This window comes from Styela clava, chromosome 1 (assembly GCF_964204865.1).
Source record: "Styela clava chromosome 1, kaStyClav1.hap1.2, whole genome shotgun sequence".
NCBI lineage: Eukaryota > Metazoa > Chordata > Ascidiacea > Stolidobranchia > Styelidae > Styela > Styela clava.
This window is the reverse complement of record NC_135250.1, coordinates 9293065-9319058: the sequence shown is the minus strand read 5'-3', so window position 1 is coordinate 9319058 and position 25994 is coordinate 9293065. Positions and strand designations below refer to the sequence as shown.

The following is a 25994-nucleotide window of genomic DNA, read 5'->3' as shown; positions in this document are numbered from 1 at the left end:
GCAATATAAACCATATTTGGGGTTAATTTGGACACGTGTAGAGTAGCAAATCTCATATAACTATATATATATATATGTAATCAAATCTAATTATTTTGTTATTTCCAAATATGACAAAAACGAATTTATTGACGCCTGACTCTGGTGTGATGAGTAAATGCTGTTTTAATGCAAGCTTTTTATAGCATGTTGCAGCGCCAAGTCAGAACTGGCAAGATCTGATCTGTTCACTCTAATATACGATCTTTGGTAGCTTGTTTTATATTATGTATGTTTTTATTACGTTATTTTGGCATGGTGGAAAGATAAATTACTGATTGCGTAATGCGGATAAATCTATATTACGTAGAGTCTGCTGATTGGGACCACCATCCGATTTGGCGACAGCGATTTGATAGAAACGAAATTCAAATCTCATTTTGGAAAACCCGAAATGCTGTGCCAAATCCTTTGTTCGACGATTAAATAAAATACCCAAATCTGCTGACTTCAGCACCGATATTACAATAGTTGAACATGACTTTAAAGCAATGCCAAAATATCGACAACAACTTGCAATATCGATGACAATGATATTAAAATTTATAGCTATATATTTCGTATGGTCTGACATCGTAGCGATTGCAGATTGATGGTTACCGTTGATTTCACTACTTTCAACTACTTTGTGCTAATAGCGCATTGTATTTGCATAAAAACATGGTCGTAGCTCAGTTCATTTCCTACATACTTATTCTTATGCATTGTTTATGCGAAAACAAGTTTAATGACGTATTCCAAGAATAATATGTTTTCGTTTTATTAACGTGAGGTAGTTAAAATTTATTATTCATTCCATATCGTATTGAGATAAAGTTTTTTTTTCATTTTCTGTTACTTGCAATAATTCAGTTCGGTTACCCAACTACACAATATATGGACAATTGTTAGCACAGAACAGACATAAAAGTTTTGGCTTGCTATTCCATTTCATGATGAAACGAAATATCTGCCATATAGGCTTTTGCATTTGCCAATTTGATCCGCTATATCGGTTAGTTTGATGTGAATAATGTCAATATGAAACGAGACAAATATTTGATATTTCTATAACCAATTCTGATATTAAAATATTGTTTTCCAGAATTAATTAGACTTAATGGGCGGAACATTTACGTAACGGCGAGGTGGAACTGATAACAGAACCATTAGATGACGTTTATTTCGCCGCTAATGGCAACGATATGTTCAATTATACACCTATTTTTAGGTCTATACCATCCCAAAACTTCATTTATTTTTCACATGCATTATGATTACATATCTATTTCGAACTCAACAGCAATCGAAGATGATTGAACTAATTGTATATGGTCGCTCCCGTAGTATGTGTACCGAGTTAGGGTTAGGCCATAATTTGATTCCGATTTTTCTTATTTTAGTTCTATTACAAGTCCGGGGACTGTCTGTGTTAGCCAAGTAAGTATACCCTTCAGTCCCTTTACAGAACTTGATGGAAGGTAGGCGAACAAAATTAGTTACTTCCCTATTGATACACACATTTCTGCAGCGCCTTCCATTCTGCCTAATGCGCTGGGGAAGGCTACTGATGTCAATGAATTGACGTCACTGAAAATAGACGTTTGTCGGAAAATATTGCGTTTGACTTCATTTTTATATATAATAAATTATCTCAAAGAGCTTACTATTTATGGTGACTGAAGTTGCCTAGCAGTAGTAAATCTCGCAATTGTAAAAAAAATCAGTCCTCAATACCCTACTACGCTCGGTGAATGTTATTTCGTTCTAAATCATAAATGCATATATATGAAACGTTCAGAAAATTGTTATAATCGAGACTCAATAATGCAACGTTATATTATATATATATATATATGCGATAGATGCAAATTATCCTGAACTTAAAACATTTACTATTTCCTCCGAGCCCAAGACTTTAGCGCCAATGGGCTGAGTAATATCATTCGTTTAAATAAACACAATGAACCAAAAAAATTTAATGTTTTCTGCCCAAAGAGCGCTCAACGCTTGTTTTATAACATGTTCCATGATAAATTGAACAACAAATGGCGTAATGGATTCACTTCAGTAAAAGAACATTGTGAAGTTGCATATTAATAATAAAAATAAGCTGGTGCAGTTAGTTGTAATACTTTAATATTGAAAAAAAGCTAGTTTGCATGAAAGTATTGGTCTCAGCTTATACATCATGTACGCAATTACATCACGCAAACACTATTTTATTTAAAGGTATTATTTCAAGAAAACAAGAGAGAAAGCACAAATATATGGTCACAAAGATAAAATGAGTATCCGCAATATAAACAAAATTCCATTCAATGGTAAATGAATTGCTTTTAACAACTAGGAGCATTTTGAAAAACCGATCCATATGTAAATATTTTCCCCAATCGTGTCGAATTTGTTCTAAAAGAAAAACCTAATTTTTTGTAAATGCGAATTTTCTGCATATCCAAGGTTGGGTGCAAGACATTCAAAGTTCAGCGGCAAGAACATTTTACATCACAGGGGTGGGCAAGGTTTTTGGACCAGGGGCCAAAAATTTTGGCCCCCTACACTAGCGGGCCATGTAAGTGTGACGTAACAAGTTATATTTTATGAACAATATTTAGTTTTGCAAAAGCAAAAGTGGAAAACAATAAGCCTCGTGCCAAAACTAAACATAATCGCAATCTACCAATGCCATAAGATTTTTTTTAGAATAAACAGCAAAATTAGGTTTTAGTTTGGTTGTGGCAGCATCAGGCGGCCCAGATGGAATTACCCAACTGGCCGAACAGTTTTACGATAACCTAATAACTGCTACTATCTAAACTACTGTGATTCTTGGAAACACTACTCGGTATGAATATTTGGTACTCAATTGAAATCGTTTGTTTTATGGCCTAAATCATTTTCGGAAATTTCCCATTTTGCAATGGTATAGACTGGTATTCACGCCATCTTACCCCTAATACCAAACCTTGCGGATATCTTATGTTAAATCTTTATTAAGTCGTTGGAAAACAATCTATCTCACAAAAATGACCAACTGATGGCTTCTAGTGCAAATAATATTTCTGTAGTCAAAATTATGGCAAATAGTTTCTAATAAAATGATATAAACAAAATTAAATTTCAGCATGTAACGGCACTGTTGTGTAACGCTGGACATATCTAATGTTCGCAGTTTTGGCAACAGACGTCTTTGAGATGTTTTGCGAACATGTTTTGGCCTTTTTAGTGTTGGAAGTAATTGCTAGATATATCAGACGTCTTTTTCGTCGTCTATAAGTTGGGCAGTATATTGTTTGAAAACTTTTTCCCATTGCGGCATGAAATAATCAGAAAATAGTTTGTATTCTTCTTCCCAACCTAGAATATCTTCGTCCGTAAATTCACCTGAAGGATAAATACAATAACTTAAATTTATTTGACGTAGATTACAAATATATATATGAGATTTTGCGTATTTAAGACGTGCCCATTGCCCATTCCACAGCATTTCACTGGGTCTTTGAAGATTATTACTTACAATGTCCAGTTTTGGTGTTATGTCGTTATGTTTATTGTATTATAACAATTTTTTCCCTTTTTTTCTTCTTAACATACAGAAAAAAATTGAGTTCTGTATCACGATAAACTTAAATACTCGATATATATAGTTGATTTTTACAGTTGTTTTTTTACAGCAAACTAAAATGATGATTGGTGCTCAGGATATTGGTAATATGGCGGGCTCTTAAGAGGTATTTTAACCATCCAATGAACTCCTTCCGAGAAATGCTATGGCTGTAATATGCCATTTCATAAGACTGGACTGCCAATTCGACAATTCATTCGGACCTCCTTAGGTATGCGCACCAAGATGGCGCACAACCTGAACTCAGGTTGTGTACTAGGTTAGGGTTCAGGTTGTGCGACATCTTGGTGCGCATACTTCAGGAGTAACGTTTATTCAGTTAATTTCATATCATCTTTGATGGATATAAATTTATCAATATCTATACTAAAAATGCTTTAGGTTTTGATTGTGTTTCTTCGATTTCTTACCTTCATAGTCTGATGACTTGCATAGCAACAAAAAACATCCATTAGCGTCTGTTATCGGTGTCAATTGTCCATCTTTACATGGTGGCTTATGTAATTGCACCGGACAATTCGTATCATCCGTAAATGTCGCTCCAATATCGTACATATATTCATTGAAATAATCAAACCAGTCTTTAAAACTCGACCTATTAGACGAAAAAAAAGAGTTAATTTGAAAAAAAAGTCATTGCTGTCTTTATGTAATGTAAAAGAGATATGACAATGGGGATTTTGAGTTTTTTATGGGCCGCTCCAGAAGTATGTGTACCAATATGAAGGTAACTAATTTTGTTCGCCTATTTTACATTAAGTTGTGTAACAGAACGAAAGCTTATGAGCAGGGGGTATATTCCGTTGGCTAACACAGAAAGTCCCCGAACTCGTAATAGAACTAAAATAGGAAAAATCGGAATAAAATTATGGCCTAACCCTAAACTGGTTGTCATACTACGGAAGTACCTTTTGTGGTACCTTTCTAGAAGTCGTATTCTCACATTTTTCGGTGTCGAGAACATATATTTTGACCGGCTGATATTTGGAGACGTTTTAGTACGCAAAACACAATAAATGGAACCCCTATTCTCACCTCCAAGTATAATATCTCTCTCTCCACTCTTTATTTTCTTGTGTTTGTTCGTATATTTGTACAGTTTCTGTGGTGGCTAAATTATTAGTTTGAAAATTTTTAACGTTACGTTTGTTACTGAATTCATTTGCATGATCAACTAGTACAATGGATGCTATTATTAAAAGCACATTTTGAAAAAAAAATTGCACACTACAAATACTTCTCAGAAACCATATAACTACTGAAAAATAAAATTGGCCAAAAAATAAAGACTATTACCGGTATTTATCTAAAATAATACGACTATTTTTAATTAGTTGTTACCTTTTGTTTGAAAGTGCACACTACCCATAGAAGAAGAACCGTTGTCGGTGGCCATATACGTTGCAAAAGTGTAACTTGCACCTAAAGAATAAACAAAAGGAAAATAATTGTTTTAACTATTTGAGATATGGGCATCCAGTTTTGACTGATGTGGTACAAGAGAACTACAGAAAATAGGAAGTGTGGAAAGCAGGGCTAGACAGGACTTAATCCTGATACTTCTTTCTTATCGGAAATGACTCCAACTTCTGCGAACGATGATTTATATATTGTAATGTTTTTCGGATAACGAGATTAAAGCAGTCAAAATATTGAATAAAAATTCAGCAACAATTAATCTTTGCTCAACATTCTGAATAGTGATAATCCGTGTTTCAAAATCTCGAGTCATTGACTCGACTTGAGTTGTACTCGAGTCACTACTTATCAAAGACTCGAAGTAACTCGTTACATCCAAACGGAATGCCTCGGACCCGTCCTCAAAGTCAAGTAACTGACATTGAAATCAATGATTGACTCGACTCCGACTTGACTACCAGATAATTTGTGACGCGAAAATCGGGTTTTAGGAACTTTCATCCGACACTGGTATTGACAATGAAAATCAGTGATAGTAAAAAGCCGTGTAAAATTGTTAGAAATTTCACAATTAATCAAAGAAAGTCAAATTGGTAGTGTTTTGACTACTTTATTCATCTCCACTTCTCCTTACTGATAACTTCAGGAAAATTGTTAAAATTTAAACAATTAACGGTTTCTGTAGGAACGATACTCCGTATAAATGCAGTAACACATCATCTCGTCGTGTAAAAAAACAATCGAAATATATATAAACTAACCAGGTTCCAAGTTGTAAAAACATTTATTTATATGATGATTCTTCGAAATTACTGTTTCCTTTCGGATGACGTCACTTGAATTGGTGACCGTGATTTCAATTTCATACGTCATATTTTTCTAGATTAAAAAATGTCTAAATTATACAAATTGAATGCAAATTGAAAATATATGATATCCAGCGTGAATATTGAGATAAAAAATTATAGCATTTAAGCTTTTATTATCTTAAAAATTATTTGTCAAATTGTTTTATTTTACGCTCAACTTACTGTTGTATTCGCCAACTTGATGCACGCCATATTGTTCAATACCATGGCAGTTTCAACTTCGAATTTTTCTGAAAATAATATTCAATGATAATTTGTTACCATGGAATAAGTGAAATGTTATCACTTTCTTTCCACATGCCTAAACGCGGTAGAGAGCACTTGCACTGGTAAATATCAACAATTTTTATTTGATTAGCCCAGTGTTTCCCAACCCGAGTCCGCGGTCTCAAATGAGTCCGCGGAGCGTTAGAATGAGTCCGCAACGAGCCAGAAATTCACTGCGGGTCGCAAACGTTTTTGCGAAACTTGACCATTAGCAAAGGTACAATTTAGGTTAGAATTTACATAAAATATAAAAATCTAATTTATTCATATACCATTAATCGATTCAATAATTACTGGGTACTGAGTAGGGCTTATATTCGAATATTCAACTATTAAAATAGAAATTTACTATTCGAAAATTTGGTAACAGGTGACGCGACAGACCACTTGCGTGTCGCTTAATCAAACGATTGGAGTTCACAACTCACTTGCGGATTTCCGACGAAAACACGAGTCGGCAAACGCGTGGATAGATATCTAAGTGGCGTTTCTCGTGAGCTCGAACAACGAGGAATAATTTTTTTTCCTGGTAGGTGTCAATGGTGGCAACCTAAGTTTTCTAAATTTAAAAGCGGCAATACAAAATACTTAAAATAAAACGGAAAACACCATAAGTTAAGTTCTATCATAGTCCTCGACCGATTATAAACGCTTTTTTAGACATTGCAAATCGCAAAATTTCGGGTGCTACTGTAGTATCCGTATCAGGGCGTTTTCCCTTAAGATTCTTTGCTTTACTGCCTCCACATTGGTACGCACAGTAATGGAGCGCCGTACATGTTATACAAACAGCTCAGCTTCGTCGAATTCACAAAAATACGAATCAAAACAACATATAATCGGGCACTTTACCACGCATTTTTGTGTCCACGGATTGTCATGATATTTGCTGAGTAGTATTGCTTCTATTTCGTCAACACAACCGCAGATTAAAATTATCACAATTAAATTAATATTAAAGAAAGGCGATTTTTTATTTACTAATATACTTTAATTTTATTTTTGATAAATACTAAATCAAGTTGTACTTTCTGGAAATTTATAGCAGATAGTAGGATTTTTCTAACAGCGATAACAAAGTTGCAAGATCGCAAATAATATGTATCAAAACTAAATATAATCGGGCAAAATATTATCACATTATTATGTTCGCAGATTGCCATGGCATTAGAGAAGTAGTGCTTTCATCTTGTCATAAGTCGACGCAACCGCAAGTGACCATGAACACAACTAAATTAAAATAGAAAGACATTTTATATTCTCGTCGTTGTCATGGATTGAATATTATGTGACAGAAAAGGCCATTCATACACGAGTTCACACTTTTTTACACTAAAAAAGTTGGCTCTATCAACAAACACACAATTGCGGCAAATTTCCGATTTTGAAAATTCGTTAAAATTCTGTTGTTTGGTTTTATTACATCTTCACGCAGAGTAAATTTGCAATAAACGCACGTTGAGTCCGCAAAGGCTTTCGCCGGTGAGAAAATAGTCCGCGACCAAAAAAGGTTGGGAAACGCTGGATTAGCCTCTGGGATGCTATGTACTAGAACTTTGGGAGATTGAACAGCTATAAAATAAGGGGAGATCTCGCTAATTGTAAAAAAATTATTGTTGGTAGTTGGTACTTACTAAGTGTTGAAAATATGACGGTGTGATGCACATATGTTCCTGCTTCATCATATCCTACTTGCAATTTGTATGCAGTATCTGTAATTTAGTAAGGATGTGTTATTGTATTTAATATCAAGAGGGCGTTGCTTAAATATAAGGACAAGAAGTGGTACGGTTATGAAATCTGATGTCAGATAGAGATTGCCTTGTACTAATTAAATTACCTGGTGTGAGTGAATCGATACATTTTTTATATATCTTTGTATCCGGTGAGCTATTTATTTCGACTAACTGCACATCACCCCCTTGCTCTGGAAAGTAAAAGACGAGATAGACCCGGACATACAAACTTTCGAACTGGAAGCAAACTTCATTGTGCGTTGTGCTGACAATAGCAAATTCGTTGAACTGAAAAATAAACAATATATTTGTTAAGTTGGAATGATTAAATAAAGAATTGTAGCTTTGTGAGCTCTTCTTTAGTGGTAGCTTTTAGTTTAGCTATGTTGTGAATCTGATTTAATTTCAATGGTTTGTTGTAGTTACCGGGTATGTATTCTTGGTAGATTTCATGGTAGCCCCTTCCGTAGTAGAATCCAATTGAGTGGTTTCTTCCAATTTCATCGTAGTTGGACCTACAACTCCAACGTTAGGCTGTGTAGTTGTGGCCTTTGACTGAGTGGTAGTAACGGGCGTACTGCTTTCAGGGCTGGTAATGTAGCTTTCTGTGGTTTCTAATTCAGTCGTTTCAACAGATTCAGTGGTCTCTTTCACTACCGTCGTTGTTGTGGCCTGGGTAGTCGTCGGCTCAACAACTGATTCAGCTGTAGTAAATTCACTCTCCGTTGTTTCAAATTCAGTCGATTCAAAAGGTTCCGTGGTCTCTTTCGGTGTTGTTGTTGTAGCCTGGGTAGAAGGAGTGGTAGATACAACAACTGATTCCGCTGTAGTGAATTCACTTTGTGTTGTTTCAAATTCAGTTGTCTCAGAAGGTTCCGTGGTCTCTTTCGCCGTTGTTGTTGCTGTTTTAGCCTGGGTAGTCGTAGGCTCAACAACTGATTCAGCTGTAGTGAATTCACTTTCCGTTGTTTCAAATTCAGTCGTTTCAAAAGGTTCCATGGTCTCTTTCGCTATGGTTGTTGTTGTAGCCTGGGTAGTCGTTGGCTCAACAACTGATTCAGCTGTAGTAAATTCACTCTCCGTTGTTTCAAAAGGTTCCGTGGTCTCTTTTGCCGTTGTTGTTGCTGTTGTAGCCTGGGTAGTCGTTGGCTCAACAACTGATTCAGCTGTAGTAAATTCACTCTCCGTTGTTTCGAAAGGTTCCGTGGTCTCTTTTGCCGTTGTTGTTGCTGTTGTAACCTGGGTAGTGGTAGATCCAACAACTGATTCAGCAGTAGTAAATTCACTCTCCGTTGTTTCGGAAGGTTCCGTGGTCTCTTTTGCCGTTGTTGTTGCTGTTGTAGCCTGGGTAGTCGTTGGCTCAACAACTGATTCAGCTGTAGTAAATTCACTCTCCGTTGTTTCGAAAGGTTCCGTGGTCTCTTTTGCCGTTGTTGTTGCTGTTGTAGCTTGGGTAGTCGTTGGCTCAACAACTGATTCAGCTGTAGTAAATTCACTCTCCGTTGTTTCAAATTCAGTCGTTTCAAAAGGTTCCGTGGTCTCTTTCGGTGTTGTTGTTGTAACCTGGGTAGAAGGAGTGGTAGATACAACAACTGATTCCGCTGAAGTGAATTCACTTTGTGTTGTTTCAAATTCAGTTGTCTCAGAAGATTCAGTGGCCTCTTTCGCCGTTGTTGTTGCTGTTGTAGCCTGGGTAGTCGTAGGCTCAATAACTGATTCAGTTGTAGTAAATTCACTTTCGGTTGTTTCAAATTCAGTCGTTTCAAAATGTTCTGTGGTCTCTTTCGCTGTTGTTGCTGTTGTAGCTTGGGTAGTCGTTGCCTCAACAACTGATTCAGCTGTAGTAAATTCACTCTCCGTTGTTTCGAAAGGTTCTGTGGTCTCTTTCGCCGTTGTTGTTGCTGTTGTAGCCTGAGTAGTCGTCAGCTCAACAACTGATTCAGCTGTAGTAAATTCACTTTCCGTTGTTTCAAATCCAGTTGTCTCAGAAGGTTCCGTGGTCTCTTTCACTATCGTTGCTGTTGTTGCAGCCTGGGTAGTCGTCGGCTCGGTAACAGACTCTACTGTGGTAAATTCACTTTCAGTTGTTTCAATTTCAGTAGTTTCAGGTGCATCGGTCGTTGTTGCATCATCGCCAGAAGATGTTGCTGTAGCAGCAGGCTTTTGAGTTCCAGTAACGGCAGTAAATTGTGTAGTTGTTTTATCTGAATCAGTTATAGTCTTGAATTCGGTAGTCTCTGGGACTTGGACTGTTGATGTTGTTGAAGTTATTTCTTCTATATCAGCTGAACCTTCAGTAGTGAAGTCTAACTCTGTCGTCACGTTTGGTTCTGATATTGTCGTATCTTCGACCAATTTTTCGTCAACGCCGCCAGTGGATACGGTGGTTCCTAGAGGAGTAACGGCTTCTACTACCAGTTCTTGTGTCGTTTCTGGCACTGGTGTTTGTTGCAAAACTGGAAAGAGATACAAAAACTTAATAAGCAATAAGCAACTCAATAATTTTAAGATCATTTGCACTTCGAAACAATATATTTATTAAATTCAACGCAATGTTTTTGCCAGAACATGTTTTCTGTATTGTAGTGAAGAATAGCCTATACTGATAAGGTATCGGTACCCATACAAAGTCATGTTCGTTTAACTAAACTTTAACATGACCTCATACATCATTGACCCTAATACATCAAAAACTCAGATTTGGTTTATTCAGAAAAAATTACAAGACGTTATACATTTCCAGCTCCCACTTTCTATACGTACCATTGCTAGTAGTCGTTTCGAAAGACTGTGCGCCTGTTGATATAGCATAATCAGTAACTTCTGTAGCAAATGATGTTGTAGACGGTATTTCACATTCGTCTATTGAAATGCACCTAAAGAGTATAGAGAAAAGATTTCAAAATATGCGAAGCTGAAATTTTTCACTCTTTAACAGTCAGACAGTCATGGCAGGGGATTTCAGGCATGGGAAGATTCTGACATAGCAACCTTGCTTTGAATCACTCCACGTTCCTAAGATTAACTTTTATTTGAGTACAGTGTATAAGAAATATCACACACCTTCCCAAGTATAAAATAGGTTTTTCTGGCGGACAAGCACATCTTGCAGATCTTTCTGATTCTTCCAGGCATCGTACATGAACATCATTGGAACATGAATCATCACACGATCGAGCAACTTTGGAGTATTTTTGACCATCAGCGAAACATTCTGTTAATCCAATTATTGCAAATAAAAATCAGGAAAGAAACGTAGAACGGAAGAAAGAATCAACGAGAATATCGGTTTCGATTCATGACTCTATAGTGACACCGCGTGTCCCATCACTAATTAATTAATAACTCGCTAATTATACGACATAATTTATCCAAAATCAATAGGCTTGTGGTCCGAGATGAATGCACATGCAAAATTTACATGACTAGGAGGGTCATAGAATTGGCAAATAGAAAACAAATTTCTAAGAAAAAGAGAAATGAAAGCATGAGAGAACGAATAAAGGAATATTTATGCCAGTTGTATTTAATTAATATACTCAACATGCCTTTAACGTCATACGATATCAAGAATCCAGGCTGTTGTCCCACAGTGTTTGCTGTTATTTTAATGTTCCCAGTGAGCGTAATTAAAGGTGAACGCATAATTCCACAACTCACTATTGTTTCTCCGTCAGATGAAACAAAAACCAATGTGTTATCTTCGCATAATCCTTCGGTTTCGTTTCGTGCCAAACTGCAACATAGAAGTTAAGGCAAAAAATTGTATTCACAATATTACATTTCTTCTGTAATAAAAACATATTGTTCTTAATGCAATAAATAAACAAGAACTTTTGTTTTCAAATTTTAAAATCTCATAGAAAAAGTTCTGTTTGACAAGATAATAAATATGAATATGTCCTCGTTATCTAAAAATCAACGATTAGATTAAAACTTAATTGAATAACATTAAGTTTCAGAATCAAAATTCGTCGAATTCAAGTGTGTTTTTTTAATGCGAGTATAAAAATAAGAGCAACTGTTTTTCGCTACTCATTAAATCAAGAAGTTTTAATATTATATATTTAGCTTTCACGCCAATTTGTATTTAACGTTGACCAGAAAAAAATGAATATATAATTAAATGAGTCATCTAATTCACACCATAAACTCAAAACCTATGAATTATATAAAAATTTATGCCATAGGGCCAGTTTTATTTTTAGTCTGGTGACAAAATACAAGATCGGTTAACAGCACAACAATACGCGAACTCGTACCCGATGAAGTTGATATTAAATTCGACATATTGCCTCTCTGATAAGTCAAACTCAAATTCGCAATCTTTCATTTCCGATACAGCAGGGAAATTTGGTGAAGCAATTTGTCCAGAGGTATCGGTTATCTTTGTTCCACACGCAGCATTGGGGAATGTATTACCTTTGAAAGAATACAGATATATACAATGTTAAGGAAAGCAGTTTGACAATACGTGTAAGAAAGATATATATATATATATATGTATTTATGGGTGAGTAAAAGAGCAGTATTTGTAAATAAACAGTTTACAATGAAACTAAAGTTACTTCAAATCTGTAGCCGAAAAAGCATGACGATAATCGCTCAAAAAATAGCTTTCTGAAGCTCTAACAAACGAGTCAAGAAAACGCTAATTGATATACATTGCATTTCTACATTACCAAATGTGAAATGTTACACTTTGAGTCATTTTTTTAAATCGAAAATACTTACTAGGAACAGAATCGATAACAGCTTCAAAGCCCACGCTTTCGTTTTCATGATTAGTTTGGAAAACCATCGTCATCATTTCAGAGTGGGAATATACAATTGGCAATCGATAGTTTGGAATTCTTAGATCTTCTAAACCACATACATTCATGAATTCGTCTCCGAAGAAAAATTCATCGAAGAAATGAATTCCATCGTCACAATACATACTGAAAAAGACAACAGACAGCGCTCAGATAAATAAATACATGATATTATATATATGGGCACGAAGATCAAATATCTATCATGGCTACCGCAATGTCAAAATTGTAGCCAAATCCTAAAGGAATCGTACCGACTGTGATATATAAATTTACCGAATGCCATGTTAAAGTGTGGCCGTCAATTATAATACAAAACATTATAATTTGGGGGAAAAAATTGGGCCGTAAGACTCGAAGAAAATCGAAAAAAAAAATATTAGTGATATTGTTCTGACGACTTATTCTATCATCAAGTACCTCAAATGAAAACGGCGATTTTTTACGATATTCCCCAGCATTAGCAACTACCATTTTGCAAAATGATCCATTCATAGTTTGTGAGCAATAAAGTATGTATTTATCATGAATAATAAATTAAATGAAATAGGTAATTATTAATCTGATTCGAAATGAATGATTCATTAAAAGTTTTTCACTTTGATTTAAATAAATTTTCATACTCACTTCAATTTTGTAAACGTGACTCGAACTATGTAATCGTCAGCAACAACAAAATTGTAAAGTTTAGTGTAATTTTTATTGTAATGTCCCGAGTCTGATACTTCACTTGTGATTGTTATACTTTCTCCAATCTAAAATAATATTATATTTTAATGTCCCGTTTGTGACAAAGGTTGAACGACATTATATAATTCAACTAAATAATGACCCGTATGCTCAAAATAATTTGATGGTACTGTTGAAAAATATTAAACATTGAATTATATTGCTGATTTATAGATTCACGGAAAGCTTACATACCTCCAGTGTCTTGAAGAAGCTATTCGTTTCTTCCGGTTTGAGCCTGTAAATAAAATCAAATAAGTTGCAATTTTTATTAAAATGATTTTACCTGCAACCGTCAATAATATAACGGGAATTTGCGTATTGAATCGCTCTATTTACATCAAAATGATGTATAAACACGGTTGATCTGTTGAACCTACGGGACACTACAGCAATGTTGATTATCTGAGAGAGTATATTGCTATAGTTTCATCACTCTTCGTCAGGTTTGTTATAACTCTCGCTTGAAATTCAAGCATTGGATATTGTACTTACGTGGTAGGAGGCAAAACAGCCCTCGTTGTACTTTGCGCCGTTGTTTCAACTCCTTTCGTCGTCTCCTTATCTTCACCAGGCAAAGTAAAATATTCAGTTGTTTCTGAGTCGCTACCCGTCGTCTCTATTGAAGATGACGTAGTTGTAGCTTGGGTAGTTGTGGTGGTAGTCTGTGTCGTTTCGTCCGCTTCGGTAGTGAGGCTACTTTTTGTTGTGAATTCTTCCTCTGTAGTTTCATCTGGTTTTGTCAAAGAAATTGTTGTCGCTGTCGTGGTTGATGTTGTTGTTGTTGCTGCTGTTGTGTCGTCATTAATATCAGACGTAGACGTAGTTATTTCATCGGGTATTTTAGTAGTTGTAGGTGGAATCGCTGTTGTCGTTGTGGTGACTGTTGTCTCTTCCACCGGGGATTCTGTTGTTTCATCAGGTACAGTCGTTTCTTCATTGACACTATCGGTGGTGACAGGAGTCGTTGTTGTTGTTGTAGCGAGAACAACTGTTGTCTCCTCTACATCACTTTCTGTCGTTTCAAAATCCGATTCGGTCGTGGCCTCATCAGGTATCTCAGTTGTCGTAGGCACGGTGGTAGTGGTTGAATCTGTAGTTTCCTCTTCGGATTCAGTCGTTTCTTCAATGATACTTTCGGTAGTGACAGGAGTCGCTGTTGTTGTTGTAGGTGGGACGGTTGCTGTGGTCTCTACAACCATATCTTCTACAGTCGTTTCAGAATCGAATTCGGTGGTTAACTCCTCGGGTATTTCAGTGGTAGTTACGGTTGTTGTCGCTGTAGTTTCATCTTTTTCAGATTCTGTTGTTACATCCGATTCTGTCGTTTCTTCATCGATACTTTCGGTAGTGACGGGAGTCGTTGTTGTTGTAGGTGGGACGGTTGCTGTGGTCTCCACAACAATATCATCTACCGTCGTTTCAAAATCGAATTCGGTGGTCAACTCCTCGGGTATTTCAGTGGTAGTTACGGTTGTTGTCGCTGTAGTTTCATCTTTCTCAGATTCTGTTGTTACATCCGATTCTGTCGTTTCTTCATCGATACTTTCGGTAGTGACAGCAGTCGTTGTTGTTGTAGGTGGGACGGTTGCTGTGGTCGCCACATCAATATCATCTACCGTCGTTTCAAAATCGAATTCGGTCGTGGCCTCATCGGGTGTTTCGTTTGTCGTGGGTGCCGTGGTTGTAGTCGTTGTTGTCGCTGTAGTTTCCTCCACCACAGATTCCGTTGTTTCATCAAATTCAGTCGTTTCTTCATTGATACTTTCGGTAGTGACAGGAGTCGTTGTTGTTGTTGTCGTAGGTGGAACGGTTGCTGTGGTCTCCACAACAACATCCTCTGCCGTCGTTTCGAAATCGAATTCGGTCGTTGCCTCGTCAGGAATTTCAGTAGTATTAGGTACAGTTGTAGTCGTCGTTGTTGCTGTAGTCTCTTCGTCTACCAACTCTGTTGTTGCATCAAATTCAGTTGTTTCTTCATCAGAAATTTTAGTAGTAACAGGAAGCGTTGTTGTTGTCGCAATGGGAGCTGCTGTAGTGTCCTCTATGACTTCTGCTGCTGTAGTTTCATACAGTACAGCTGTTGTTTCTTCGTCAATAAAAGTTTCTTCTGTTGTTGTTTTTGGGGTGGTGGTAACTTCTTCGACTTCAGAATCTGTTGTGACGTTAATATCAGGAAACGTAGTTTCGTCTGGTGATTCCGAAGCAGTGGTGGGTGGTGATTGGGTCGTTTTATCTTCAACTACTACAAATTGTTCTTCCGTTGTTTCATAAACTCCTGTTCCAGCAAAAGTAGTTTCATCTCCCGAAGAAGATGTTGTGGTAGTCGGAGCGGGCGCGGTTTCTTTTTCGGTTACGTCAATGGCTTCGGTTGTTTCGTAGTAACCTAGAAACAGCAAAACAAATTATTGAACGTTAGTTGAATACTAACTGAGGCATTTTGTTTCAGGACGTAGTCTCGTTTCGAATTTCCGATAGTGATGAATTATCATCTCAAGAAAATCATCTAACGTCTTATAGACTCAAACATATAGAGCATATTCAGGCCAGAAAATATTAATTCTAATTAGAAGCATTACATATTTAATACAGCTCAATTTCCGCCGACCTATTTTTGTTTATTTTTTATGCAAAACCTTAGAAGTAACATTCAGAAAACAAATTGCTCGTAATGTTGCGACCAAAAAGTCGAAAAGGTTCATTTAAAAAAACAATTTTTGTTGTAAATCAACAATTTTTTACAAAATGGAATTCAATAATGTATAATATGATTAATTACGACAAGTGATGTCAAACATGTCCCGACAGCAAAATATTATTTTTATAAAATGATTTTCTATGCTTTTAGAAGCCCAGGCACGACTATAGAGAGATATAATCCGGTAAATTAAACCTAACAGCCCCGGGCGGATGTTCTACATATTGTGACATGTTTTGTTTAATCTTGCTAACAATTTTGGCAAAAGCTCACTCGTTCAAGCTTCTCTGTAATATAAGCATAAATTTAAACATGCTGGTTTCTAATTAACCTCATGTAAACTTTTTACTGGGGAAATACCAATAATTTTACTCCGGAATATCAGTTAATCTTTAGACTTTCATGCAGTGACGTAATAGTTTATTTGATCGCAAATACGGTCTTAGCCTAAAATCATGAGCCTAATAACAAAACTTCTGTTTATATGCAAACGATGTAGTATGTGTGCAGCTAGTTCACATCAGTGAAATTTATCTAAACAAAAATTTTACCCAAAGAGAAATCAATTATTTCAGTACAGTTTTGGCCTCTTTCCAACTAAAGTTGATCAATCTAATCTGTCAATGCTAATCAACTTGATACATATCTCCTTCAAGTTATAAATTGAATTGAATTAACAAGGATTTGGCGAATTTTGTTACAAGCATGTATATATATATATATATATATATATATATAACGCCCATTGTCAACGGATCGTTCTTGCCTTTGTATGAATGACTTTTGATGTAATTGATCAAAAATTTTAGCTCTGGAATAACTTATTTGTATACCTCTAAAACTCTTACCCGTAGTTTGCTCTTCAGATGGAGTAGTAGTGAGTCGTCCCAAATTAGTCAGTGTGGTAAACGTAAGAAGGACAGAAGACAGCACGTTTTCTTTTCCTGTTGCAACTGATTCTATGAAGATCTGATACTTCGTACCTACGCAAATGATAAATATATGAGAATCGAAAAAAATTTAAAATCAAAAAAATGACCAAATAGTTTTCTATGACATAAATTTAAATCATTTATTGAAATACAAAACGAAACTATATTTATGCCATGAAATCATCATACCTTGAGTAAGACCCGTAAATGTGTAAGAAATAGTTGCTCTGTCGTTATTCAAAGTTTGAGTTTTCTTTTCTGAGTCCGGGAGATCAGGAATGACAAGAGAGACGATAAAAGATTCAGCGGAAGACACGGTATCGAAAGTCACGGTTACGGACGTTTCTGTAATTTCACCCAGCGAGGCGATTTGAACCTCCTCGAGCGGTATTGAAGTAGACGGACATTGGTCGTACGGAATACATCTGAATATTTAAATGGTTCATTTAAAGCAATATTATTTTCAACATACATTGAACTTTTTCACTTAAGGTGTCCGATTTTGATATTAAATCACTCATTTGTTAATTTTTTCCAAGCTACTAAAAAAACATCAATTTTCATAATCTGCCTTTCATGAAATTTACAATAATGATATCTAGATCAGCTTCAATGTTATTAGTGCCTTATTAGGAAAAAAACGTCCCTAGCACCAACGAAAGATTGCATGTCATAGACTGCTAAAAAACGAATTTAATAAAAATGCCAAATTCGTGCTTTTGTCGTCATTTTTTAATAAAAACATAATATTCCGATGTAACAAAAACGCAGTAACGTCTCGTCAGCATTTTTTTAAACATAATCATCTCTTTCAACCATGTTCCGTTACATTCCTGTTTTGAAGTAAATAAATCCCACCTGCTATTGTGTAACACAGGAGCATCAAATGGACAATCACAACGTTGAACACATCTCAACGAACAGGTTGGTCCATCTTCACCATCTGCGCAAGTTCTATTGCATGCTGATCCGCAGGATTTCCATTCAAATGTTTCAGGACATCGAGCTGGTGCTAAAATGATTATTCATGTATTGAAACAACCGTGTGTTGGTTTTATTGTTTGGAGCATGAAACAAATAACAATGGTTATTTAGAAATCACACATTCCACAGTTAAAAGTCACAGAAACAAAAAAGTTTTTTGATATTTTGTTTTATCAAATCCTATTCATCAATTATCAAATATCAAAAAACAAGTTATAATAACTAAAATAACATTGGTCATGGAAAGTATGGAACCTTTTTTTCTGAAAAATGAGTTAATAATAAAATACTTAAGCTATTTCAATGTAAACGCTATCAAACATTGCAATTAGAAATGTGCTCCCACGGATTGTTCGATATTTAATAAGTACATGTTAACATACCATATGTAAGCACACAGTACTTAACCAAAATAGTTAGTATAAACAAATCTCTTATCGTATTTCGATTTTGCGACACTCAAAAATAAAATTTCACGTAGTGAGTATACCGTAATTATCTTTATAGCATTGATTTCTCTAAAACTGTAAACATACACTCGCTTCCCTGTTTTTAGTCTGTTTACAATCAACTGATAATGTTATTTTCAATTTCAATTTACAGTTTTTTGAAAAAAAAATTTTTTTTTAATTATATTACTAACCAGGACAATTCAATTCATCACTTCCATCTGAACAATCTAGATCGCCATCACAAACATATTCTTTCTTGATACAATCAAATCCATCCGAGCAAATAAAATCCTCTTCCGTACAATCTGAATAAGTCAATTTAGTTAGAAAATTAGGTTTCTTGTCTGCTGTGCCATATTCTCGACTTCACGTTTATAAAACTATTAATTATAATATTATTGTTTCTACCTGTTGAAAATATCGTTTGCTTTGCGAGAATACATATCAAGTTCACTCAAGTTTATGACGTAATGGCTCAGAATTCAAAAATAAGTTATGAAAAGGCGAGAGTTATCTCATAAGTCTATTATATTATCGCAGCATCAGAAAGCGTGACGTCACAATACCTGGTCATAATGAGGGTAGGATGTAGCTTAATTTACGATCGAAAGCTGTACACAGGTTTTGACGTTTCAGCAAAAAATGAGGATAAAGAGCATATAAACTCTATTCACAGCCTGTATGTGACCTATCACTTATAATGGTGCGCTGAAGTGGTGGTTTTGTAGGTATTATTTAACAGTGGATTTTGTTGCCTCGAAGCGTGTGGTGACATTTCAATCGTCATCGAGTTGAGATTGTGGCTTACAGATCTCTTTTCGAAATATTTAAATTCATAGCAAAACTCAATATACCAACAATCCACTTACTTGATATAGTATCAGCTGTCGTTACATAAAAGTCAGTTGTGAATTCTGCTTCAGTAACAGAACTTTCGGTCGTTTGTTGTGATGCACATGCTTCTGACAATATTGTGATGTCATCAATAGCCATGTCTGAATAAAACGATTTGCCTCTTGTCGCCCGGAAAGCCAACTAAAATGTGTTAGAAATGAAAACACCATTAAATACGATAAGTTTACCGTAAACTCATCGAACACGCAGCTCAGTAATAGTGTCAATCCCAAAACTTGTTTAGACTTGCTAGACGTGAAAGCATTTATTTACACTACACCTCTAGTTTTTGTAGTGTTGATCCCAAATTTGTTATTATTGTACTGTATGTTAAATAAGATTATCATGTTTTGTTCTTGCTAAACCCAACCGCAAAACAGCATGATATAAGTTTTTTTTTAGCTTTTCAGGATGAAGGACGTATTGGTCACGTGACCAAGTCACGTGATTTTCAGCTCCGACTCGATTTTAGCGTGAACAAACCATTTTGACAAGAATGGATCAGTTTGTTAAAATGCCGTTGCTTGGGTTGAAAGTTACCTATTTCCCTCGCATTTAATGTGCAAATTTCATTTCAAATGTCGCTATTTGTTATTTCATTTTTCCAGGAGTCCTATAAAACCCGACATTCCAACACAAATTGGATACTTTTGTCGCGAGAACGCCTTTGATATAACATTCGATGTATTTCGTTTAACATTATTCGTTTTGCTATTGCTGACATTGCTGTGGCTTTATGAGTCACACAACCTTTGTGTTTCATGTCTTCGAGCATTTCACAAACTGATTTCAACTTACATAAAATGAACTATCTCCGCTCAAAGTGACTTCAGCCTGCTTCCACACATCTCCTGAATTTTCCGATTGAGTAAAAACAATATTTCCAGTCTCAGCACCTTCTTCAACTTTTATAACAGCAAGCTGTCCAGTTCCACTCCCAAACATGTGATACCAAAACGACAAGCAATATTTGGAATCACCTGAATCAATAAATAAAGTTAATTTATCAATTCAGTGTTCATTATAAATAGCCAATTAGTAACTAAATGAATTTATAGAATGTTTGAAGCAGGGCTGCGGGTCGGAGTGATTTTTATTATTATGACTGGTACTGAAGTAGGATCAGGTGACCTATTTTTAAACGGAGTAAAAAAAATTCGGGTTGATTTTCCGACTTCTCATAGTTGTGAGTAGGAGCTGTAGTTTACAATTCAAACAAAACGGAATATATTTCCTTGTTTCGGATTTTCTCGGTTCTGGAGTCGTGAATTCAAGTCGGAGTCATTTTATTGGAATCCGGAGTCGGAGTTGCTATATTTTTCAGTGAGGTGTCGAAATATCACGGAATCTTTCTCAGATTCTACAGCTTTTTTCGCGGAATTTTGATGCGTTATAACAAGAAATTGTTTCGTGTCGTCAGCGTTATTTTTTCATATCCTTCAGTCGTGCTTTGCATCATTTTGATGTGTTATAACAAGAAAATAGTTTGTGTCTTCAGCGTTGAATAAAGGAGTCAAATCATCAACTTTGCAAATCAACAAGTTTGCATACTTACTCTTCTCAATTTTAGGTGAAATTATAATAGCTTCCTCTCCCTCATCCATGTCAGAGGCTTCTATATAGGCATATCGTCCATCTGAAAATAGATTTATAATATATTCAATTTTGGATGCGATGTTGACTACTGAAGGGTATGATACGGGGTTTTAGATGCCACAAATATGGTGTTCTTAGGATTTTCCCCCATTTTGAACCTCCTATCTCATTTTTAAACTTCGTGTTCAGTCGGCAAGTTCCTCAAATTACCTGAATACTACAAATTTCTTATCTGTACCTGTTGTGTCTTCCGTATGATCTTCCGATGGACCAGTGAGACTTGTAGCTGTTTTTGTTCGTGAAAATTGCCAGTCTCCCAAATCTTCGGTACTTTGTGTCCATCCTTGAATAAAAGACAGAGTGAATTGGTAAAAGGGATGAGTAACCGAATCAAAACAAAAAACAACTGCATTGATAAAGCGATTGTTACATATATATATATATACAAGATTGTATCAATTAACAAGTTAACGACAATTGAACAAAATACAAGTATATATAACATCCAGATAACCGGTTTGTAAAATAATTTCACTGAATGTGGAACAAGAGAACTAGTTTACAGATAGTAAAAGCGTAATTTTGTATTAAATTGGTTTCGAGATACCGAGATACAGTATAACACGTCATAAAACAAGCGTGGTTAGGCCAACTGCGTTTTAATTCAACCCTTTAGCGTTAAAAGTTTAAGACACTGGCCTGAGGTAGGTTTGGTGAACGAACAAAAATAATCTACCAAACTGATGAACTCTACCAAATGATACAAAGATTGCTCTTCAAAATGTGCTTTTATACGAATCAGAGTTGTCGTTTGGACATTTGAATAACAAAATTTGGGACGCTTAAGTTAATACTAAGCAGCTTTTTAAATATTACGATGTTATTCTAATTAGTTTTATTTTTTTTTCATCGAGCGTTGAAATAAAAATAGTCATACGCAGTGAGTCATTACATGATTGTTTTCCATTCATAAACAAGCATTTATCGCGAGAATTAATACGACGTATTTTCCAATAACGATACAAACCTGGACAAAGTGGCGTAGCTCCGTCAAAATTGCAATCCAGTGTTGGTGTCCTGTCAGCAGGATTCAGTGCAGTCCATTGTATTACAAATCCCTTGCCATTTGTTATTTCATCGGAAATAAATTCAATTCTAGGATGCAAAGATTAAATAAATATATGGTGAAGTTGAAATATTCACTTTAAAAGGCTAATATAGCCACGTGGGATTTACTTATGGTATTTTTCTAGTGGGATTTAGTATAATCGGTAAAAGTTGTATAAAGTCGTGCTAGAGCTTGTTCAAAGACTAGAATTTGTTATAATGGGTGACCCTAAAAAAAAAACAGAATACATAATTTTTTGAATTATTTCTAAATAGATTAAGGCCCCCCACCCCCCCCCCCTTAACTCTGTATTTTGACCTTAGCAATGTGCTTTCATTCCAATTAATTGTCAGTATATATGTGTTTACTTTGACTATTTATAATTGTACCGGCATATTTCTAATATAAGAATTTGCACATCACTTAGGTGCCATGCTCGTCTCGACTAGAACTTTGTTTGAAACTACGGTGTGAACACTTAACGTAAATTCTACATTGCGATAAAATCGTTATTGGACATGTTTAGGGGACATAACGATCGTTTTGTTGTTATGTTGTTCTTGTTCATTGACACGTTTCGAAGAAATTGCTTTTCTCTTTGATTATTGGACCAATCTCTTTGAAATTTGCTGTGGTTAAAGATGGAATTTTTCTCCAGAAGGCTATCACTTTTATTTTTTGCTATGACGTCATCAAAATTATGTGGCGCTACGTGTCCATATATTTGAGCATAGCTCTCTTGTTTCTTTTATTAGGGGCGAAAGTAGATAGATTATTGGACCATTACTGGAAAATGATAGCTATATTTTACAGAAGGAATGTGGACTCGGAGTTTGACATGTTTTATTGAAGTGGGATCGTGTTATAACATTTTTTCAGAGTCGGAGTCCAAATTTGAAATCCCGGAACTCGAGATTTTTGAGTCCCGGGAGTTTGGAAGTCGAAATTTCAGACTTGTATTGGTGACAAATATCTACAGAAACTCAAAAAAAGAAATTAACAAAGCGTTCTTGGCAGTGTTGACAGTATTTTGTTACCAAAACTTTTTTGAGAGTTTGGAGCTGGAGTAGAAGTCAAAATTCCCTTAAACTCAGCCGGAGCCAAAATTGTATTCAATCCGGTATCGGGCCGGATCGTGAATTTTCCGCACAGTCCAGATTTGCAGTAATTACCGGTGACAAGTTCTTACCCTAAAGTGTTACCAGTTGTTGCATTGAGTGGTATTTTATCATTTCCGCAATAAGATCCAGAATTTAATGCAGATCCGAGCAAAATATCGCCATCATATAGTTGAACGTAGTCATAACATTCATCTGCTTGTGCATCTCTCGCTTCTAAGTCGAGTAATAATGTTCGATACTGTTAATAAAAACAGTTTATTACTATTGTTGATGTAAATAAATAAGCAAATAAAAATGTTTTATCATTCGATTCTTCGGTTGTTAGCCCCCATAAAACATATAACCGCGCAATAGATCTTAGTTATTCAAAACCCATCCTACACGCGAAAAATAAAAGTGGCATAAACAAAACGATTTCTACTCGTGCTTTTTATTCTGTAACAGAATACCGGTACCACAACATACCGGTACCGTGTTTGGCGTTTAATAAAATATGTATTCTAGATAGTGAAGTTTTGCTGTAATGTAGTCTATTAACGTTCACGTATTCAGTCAGATTCACTTTCCTTGCTGGCTTTGCGCTCATCCTACCGGTACAGCGAGCGACCGGCGTGTTATTAGTGTAATTAGGATACCAGTACTGTACCGTTATTAAATTACTGTAATAGAGTAATAGGTTGGGGATATTTAACTTTGTTTGTATACAACTCATCCTACCTATTGGCTAACATTTCTGTTAGGATTTAGTTTTCACCTCCTCGGTATGGTACCGGACTACCGGTTGTTTAAATAACGTCAGCATGCCGTCAGTAAATGGTTGCTATAGTTGTACAGGTATAAATGCGCAAAATCAGTAGACAAACGCGAGTGAAATGGTTTAAATTATAGACTGTCAACGTCAAACGCTTCCCATGTCGACATTAGCGCAGCATATTTCACAGACTATAACGGGCTGGCAGAAGGTCAGGTTTAGGAGGAGAGACGCCAGCGGAAACACCACGCCCATTATTCAAAATATTTGACCATGTTTATCGTCATAAAAATACCGAAAAATATCTGAAAATCACTCTATATGTAAAACTGCCGACGTTTACAAATAAATAGAACTAGAAAATCATAAAAAATGCAAATTTCTGTCCTGGTGATCACATTCCCCATAAGAGCTAAGTTGATTTGTTTATGCCACTTTTTTTTTTGCGCGTAGGATGGGTTTTGAATGACTAAGGTCTATTACCATGTACTTAGCAATCAAACACGAAAGCTACGGATGGATAAGATGTTCCATGTCAAAGAGAAATGCTTCTGGTTATTTTTGAATCAAAGTTCCCCTTATTGCAGCTCTAATACTGCTTCAAATCGGTATTTTTTGATTAAAATACTTGTAGGGAAAAAAGTATAAATGTAAATTATTTAAATAAATCAAAATATGGTGAATGGTTCCAAAATCTGTTACTTGAATTTTTCATTCAATAAATTCTTCATCATTTTTACACACTGGATTGAGTCCCGAGACATATGGAAGTCATGTAAACTGAGTTTAGATGGACCCGATTACGTCGGACTCGACTAATCCTATCAATTTTCAAAGGGGGCGTTCTAGCTTGCTCTAAAATTAATAATTTGTACTTCTATTTTTGTAGAACAATCAACAACATTTTTGTAGAAAATCCAACCACGTTCAAATGAACTAGATCAAGATTCGAGGCCTCTGCGATGGCATCTCGCTAATCAGCAATACGTCGCTCCGACTAGGAATGATAAATTCGATCCAATATGTTGGTGGTCACCAAATAAAAGTCCTTGTTGCATTTTTAAATTGGATATAACGTAATATAGACTAACAATGACAAACGTGAAAATAATTTCTTTATTACCGTGATGATATTTCCTTCATCAGCTTCGATTAAATAGGAGCAGTTTGAACTGTCCGGATAGTTTTCTGACGGATATCCGGGACTAGCAATATATCCGCTGCTTGAACCCGTTATTCTTCCACCACACGATCCGATAACAGTGGCTGCAGATAAAAAATGTATATATAGTTAAGCATGGTATTTTTACAATCAAATACCTGCAATGTAAAAGTAATGGCTTGCAATATGGGAGCCAAATTGCCCCCACAAAGAACAATTCACTGATCGCTCTGTCTCTACCAGAAGATTTGTTTCTTGATGGAGAGTCGCGATCTTGCTTAGAGCAAACATTCATAGCATTTATTTGCGTGCAATTTTATTCTATGTTTTATTATACGAGAAAAAATACGCCGCAAAACGCCTTCAATTTATAACAATTTAGCATAACAACGAAAATAAATTTTTGCACGAAGGCAAAAAAAATTGTGTAAAAGATATGCATTAGGTTCCTCCACATATTCGATGAAACTTGCATTATATGAAACGAGATTCTGTTCTTTTTTGCAGATAGTTGGTATTTTTACAAGAATATATGCTAATATTGAATTTGAAACAATTCCATGTATTATTACATACTTACTTGGTATATCTTGTGAGTTGCAGACGCCAAGAAGCAGAAGAAAATAAAAATAATATCCAAATATAAAACCTGAGCTGGTATGACCCATATTGTGAAGTGAGTGGATGAATCCCTATCTATCCGGAATGTGAATAAGCTGTATTTAATCAGACCTTCTTTTTATTAATTTAAATGTTTCATTCTTTAATCTAGACCCGATAACACAATTTAAAATAAAAAATCATATTTATGTAATAATG

At 35.5% G+C, this 25994-nt stretch overlaps 1 protein-coding gene across 1 annotated transcript; it reads right to left on the bottom strand.

Moving 5' to 3' along the window:
• Positions 1-1807: 1807 nt before the first annotated feature.
• Positions 1808-25941, bottom strand: LOC120341079 (uncharacterized). The gene is made up of 29 exons (XM_078111780.1): positions 25756-25941; positions 25137-25279; positions 23331-23500; positions 22061-22188; positions 21272-21376; positions 20993-21073; positions 20236-20417; positions 19413-19578; positions 18735-18848; positions 17966-18119; positions 17297-17532; positions 17024-17158; positions 13973-15863; positions 13673-13715; positions 13376-13503; positions 12669-12874; positions 12197-12356; positions 11483-11670; positions 10998-11148; positions 10698-10810; positions 8361-10390; positions 8039-8222; positions 7833-7910; positions 6094-6161; positions 5824-5941; positions 4985-5065; positions 4679-4754; positions 4054-4238; positions 1808-3402 (listed from the first exon to the last, which is right to left on the bottom strand). The coding sequence occupies exons 1-29, from the start codon at positions 25841-25843 to the stop codon at positions 3269-3271; spliced, it is 7536 nt and encodes a 2511-aa protein (XP_077967906.1). The 5' UTR covers positions 25844-25941; the 3' UTR covers positions 1808-3268.
• Positions 25942-25994: the final 53 nt, after the last annotated feature.

Coding starts and splice junctions, on each gene's coding strand:
- LOC120341079 (XM_078111780.1), bottom strand. CDS start 25,843: ATGGGTCATACCAGCTCAGGTTTTATATTTGGATATTATTTTTATTTT. Junction 13,504..13,672: donor GCTTCTTCAAGACACTGGAG/GTATGTAAGCTT, acceptor ATATTATTTTAG/ATTGGAGAAAGTATAACAAT. Junction 10,811..10,997: donor CCTATTTTATACTTGGGAAG/GTGTGTGATATT, acceptor TATACTCTTTAG/GTGCATTTCAATAGACGAAT.